General features: G+C 30.8%; 1 protein-coding gene across 1 annotated transcript; it reads right to left on the minus strand.

Annotated features, from left to right (window-relative positions):
- Window positions 1–2,004: 2,004 nt before the first annotated feature.
- Window positions 2,005–3,561, minus strand: LOC113371087 (zinc finger E-box-binding homeobox 1-like). The gene is made up of 2 exons (XM_026611732.1): window positions 3,091–3,561; window positions 2,005–2,993 (listed from the first exon to the last, which is right to left on the minus strand). The coding sequence occupies exons 1-2, from the start codon at window positions 3,485–3,487 to the stop codon at window positions 2,005–2,007; spliced, it is 1,386 nt and encodes a 461-aa protein (XP_026467517.1). The 5' UTR covers window positions 3,488–3,561.
- Between the last annotated feature and the right edge of the window lie 516 nt (window positions 3,562–4,077).

Raw genomic sequence — 4,077 nt, forward strand, 5'->3', positions numbered from 1 at the left:
TTCTGCTTTTAATATCCTCCGCCATGGTGGGTCCTTGGGTATCAATATTGTTCGTGAACATGGTCATGAACCATGGAGCATTGCTGATCATTCTTAGTATATTGTTTTGAATTCTCTGAATTATAAGAATGTTGCTTTTGCTGGCACAGCCCCACAGTTCTATATCATATGTTCATATTTGAATTATCATAACTTAATAAAGTAGAAGCTTATCTTCGAGAGAGAGTTTGCATGATCTTCTTATGAGCCAGTACAATTCCTTCATTTTAATATCTATCTGTTTTCTTTTCATTGTTATGTGCATTTTCCAATCATTTTTAAATAATTCATAAATATTACAGCCATTAAAAAGTCATAAATATTACAAATATTAGATTATTACTATTATTTGTAAATTAGAATTGTTAGATTTTCTAATGTTTGTATTATTTAGTTATTAAATAAAACTTTGTCTAAATATCAAATAAACTTTATTAAAAATATCAAATATCTTAAAATATAACAAGAATACATTTTATACATCTCACAAGAAATAAATTCTCAAAATATTCTGGCAGTTTCTTATCTCTAATTAAAAAAAAATAGAAGTTGACGATTTGTAAAGCTTATATCAATAAAAGGCAATTTATATTATCACTTATACTTATTAATAAAGATCTTATTATGCAATTAAATTATTTTATAAATAATATTATTGTTTAATGAAAGCAGAACAGTAGTTTTATATTGCATATATGACGGTGCAGGTGATTTCACATTAATACAAAACAGTCACCATTGATAAATACATGCACTCATACACACAATTTAATAAAATTCATTTTGTCAATATATTAAGATTTAATCATTAAAATAAATCATCTAGTAAAAATATACAAGTGTTTTTTATATCAATAAGAATAACGCAACTAAAGCTTCATATCAATTAAAAACAAACTGAGATCTAGCTCCCTTTCAACGAAAAAATTACAATTTAAAACCTGATTAGACTACTTATTTTAAGTTGTATTAAGTTTGCAATTATTTTCTGTAATCATATTTAGATTTTGCTTGAAAATGCTTTACTATCAAAATCATAACATGGTTGAAAAACTCTTAAAAAAATCTTAATATTAAAAATATGTATAGGAAATGGAAAGTGTCTAATCAGCAATTGCATCGCGTAAATCATGGCGCTCATTTAAATTTTGCTCAGTTACAAAAACAACTAAAACTAGAGACAAAACGTCAATCAACAAACGTCAAGTCAACTTTTTAATCCTTAATGGTCCAGTTTTGTCTTAGAAGTGCATTAGTTGAAGTGTATGCATTTACTCTATGCATTTCTGTGTGAATTTGTTATTGTTCGTTAACATTTGTAGTTTTTGGATTGTAGACTTTTGTTCTTTTGCCTTTTAACATAGTTTTAATTTCACAAATAAACAATAGTTACACAGTTGAATTTATTTGATCCTACTATATTTTATCAATTGATCTATCTTTTGGGGCTGGTCCAAAGTAAATTTAATATTTTTCTGGACATTTAAGGGTTAATATTGTCAGCATTCAACTAAAATTAGGTTTCTATTACACAAAGCATTTTTTGTGAGTATTTGATATTATATTTATTATACTTTCAAAATGTTTTCAAACATTTTATTATTTATATTAACAGAAAGAATATTAAATAAACAGTTTTAATCTCACAAATTCACATATTTTCTATAAATTCAAAAATATTGTTGAGTACAATTAACTCATGTGTAGTATGTCTTCAGTAGTATATAGATATACTAGAAATTTGAATATTTTTTAGTCTTCATAGAGTTAAGTACATTGATCATCACATAAATACCTTAAATGTATATATTCTTTAAAATGGCAAGAATTAGCAGTTTATGTCGGCGTAAAAGTATATAAGCATTAAAGATCTTGGTAAAATGTTGAAAGCAAAATCGCAGAGAGACGAATAGATCACAGCACGTATAACATGTATTTTACAAAGTACGATAAATCATATGGTAGCTACCTTTTGCTAGTTGGGGAATTACCGGCCGTTGCAGCGGTTTTTTGGGCAAGATGAGTTTGGTAATGTTTCGCCAAATGTGCTTTCTGTCTAAAACTCTTCCCGCATAGAGAACATGCAAAAGGTTTCTCACCTGTGTGTGTGCGTATGTGTACATTCACAGAATACTTATCTTTGAAGCCTTTTGAACAAATGGAACAGTAATGTAAAGACCTCTCTTTTCTTGTCGTTCCTGTACATCCGGTATTTGTTGTGGAATTAGCATGCTGCACAGAAGTCGTTTTATTAGAAGTCTTTCTATATTTTTTAGTTGTAGGAGGCTTAACTGTTACAATTGAGTCTCCGATTGTAACAGTCGCTGTTTGCCCTATCGTTGCACCAGTAAGTGGGGCAAAAGTTTCGGCGCAAAATTGTTGGACTTCTGTGGCAATTCTCTTTATTTTCTCATAATCTTCTGGGAATGATGCCGCATCGAGCTGTGACAAAAAAGTATCGTCCACTGGACGAGACGTAACTACCACTGCATCTTCTTCAAATGGGAACGGAGTCATTGGCTCTTCACCAGGAGGCACTATAGGAAACAGAACTGTAGGAGTAGCCGGAGGCCTTTCTTCATCAGTTTTGATGCATTTTGCATAACCTTTGTTGCCTTGCAGTGCACTTCTAAGCAAGGAATCAGCAGATGCAGCATCATTATTATGATCTTGTAATCTCCAATCGTTATTATTATTGTTATTATTTGTAGATGACGATGTCGATTCTTCTTTAAGCACACATGAAGTGTCAGCATACCCACTGTCTTCATACTGAAATCCATCATCTGATTTAACGGTTGTGAACCCAGGAAGGCCTCCTAAAATACTTTCTAAGTCTAAAGCTGCTACCGCTGAAGTACTCGAAGATTCATCTTTTCGCGGTACCCAAGGTTCTGGACTCGAGCCCCCATTTAATACTGTTAATGTATAAATTTGTCCGTCTGTGTTGCCACCTAAATTTATAAAATAGAAGTTAATTTAACAGAAATAAAAATTGCATTGGTGTATAGTAAAACCAATGATACATCAATAAACAATACTTCTAAATACCTATTGTTCCCATAGGAGGTAAACTTGCATCAGCGGGCTGCGTCCAACAATATCTACTCAAATCTTCTAAAATTGCAGATTCCATAAGTCTAGCAGAATCTTTGTTGTCCGATGATCCTATTGTTCCATTCGAAGTGGCTCCCCAGAATTGATCGAACCCTGCTAACTGTGGTGTCATAATAGCAGAAGTTGATAGAAGACTATTATTATTTTGTTCTTTTGCTTCTACTTCTCCTGAATTTTGTGACGTTCTTCCTTCCATAAACACTCCCACCGATCGCATTTGTTTTGCAAGTTGTAAGTGCTGTTGATCATTGAACATCTCTGGAGCCACAACAAAATCAAAAAAGTCAGTTTTTGAAATATCTTCTTGGCGAAACGCTTCCGTTATATCCATTTTATATTAAATATTTGTTCCAGTGTTATCAGCTAATAAACGATAAATGTTACGTTTTAGTTTTTTATGAACCATCAAACGCACCCAATTGGAAGCAAAATAATCATCTGCAAAGAAAAAAAATAGTACATCAAGTCTATATTTACTGAAGAATTACAATATAAATGCTAGTTCTATAATTTATTTAATAAAATATATATATTAGTAAATTTAGTTATAATTGGATTGTAGTAATACAAAAACATTTACTTTTTTATATAACCAAAACTAAAATTAGGAATACTCTTTCATTTTTATTAAATGCAATTCCAGTTACTAGTAAAAACATCATAAAACGTCACATCATGCAGAAAGGTCAAAATAATCGTTATTGCACTACTTTCACAAGGACGGTAAATGTGCTTGAACAAGCTAGATTTTTTTTCGTGTTGTACGAAATAGAATTGCCACCTCAGGCAAGTTTGCTAGTGGCATAAATGACATCACTTTTAATAAATTAATTTTGAGTTTTTCTGAACTTGACTGAAATTATATAGGTCACCAATACATTATTGCAGGAGCAATTTTTGGTAATTTTCAATCGAAAGATT

The sequence above is a fragment of the Ctenocephalides felis genome, unplaced genomic scaffold (genome assembly GCF_003426905.1).
Source record: "Ctenocephalides felis isolate EL2017-DRISC unplaced genomic scaffold, ASM342690v1 CF-g0.4_SCAFFOLD_01492, whole genome shotgun sequence".
NCBI classification, from domain to species: Eukaryota; Metazoa; Arthropoda; class Insecta; order Siphonaptera; family Pulicidae; genus Ctenocephalides; species Ctenocephalides felis.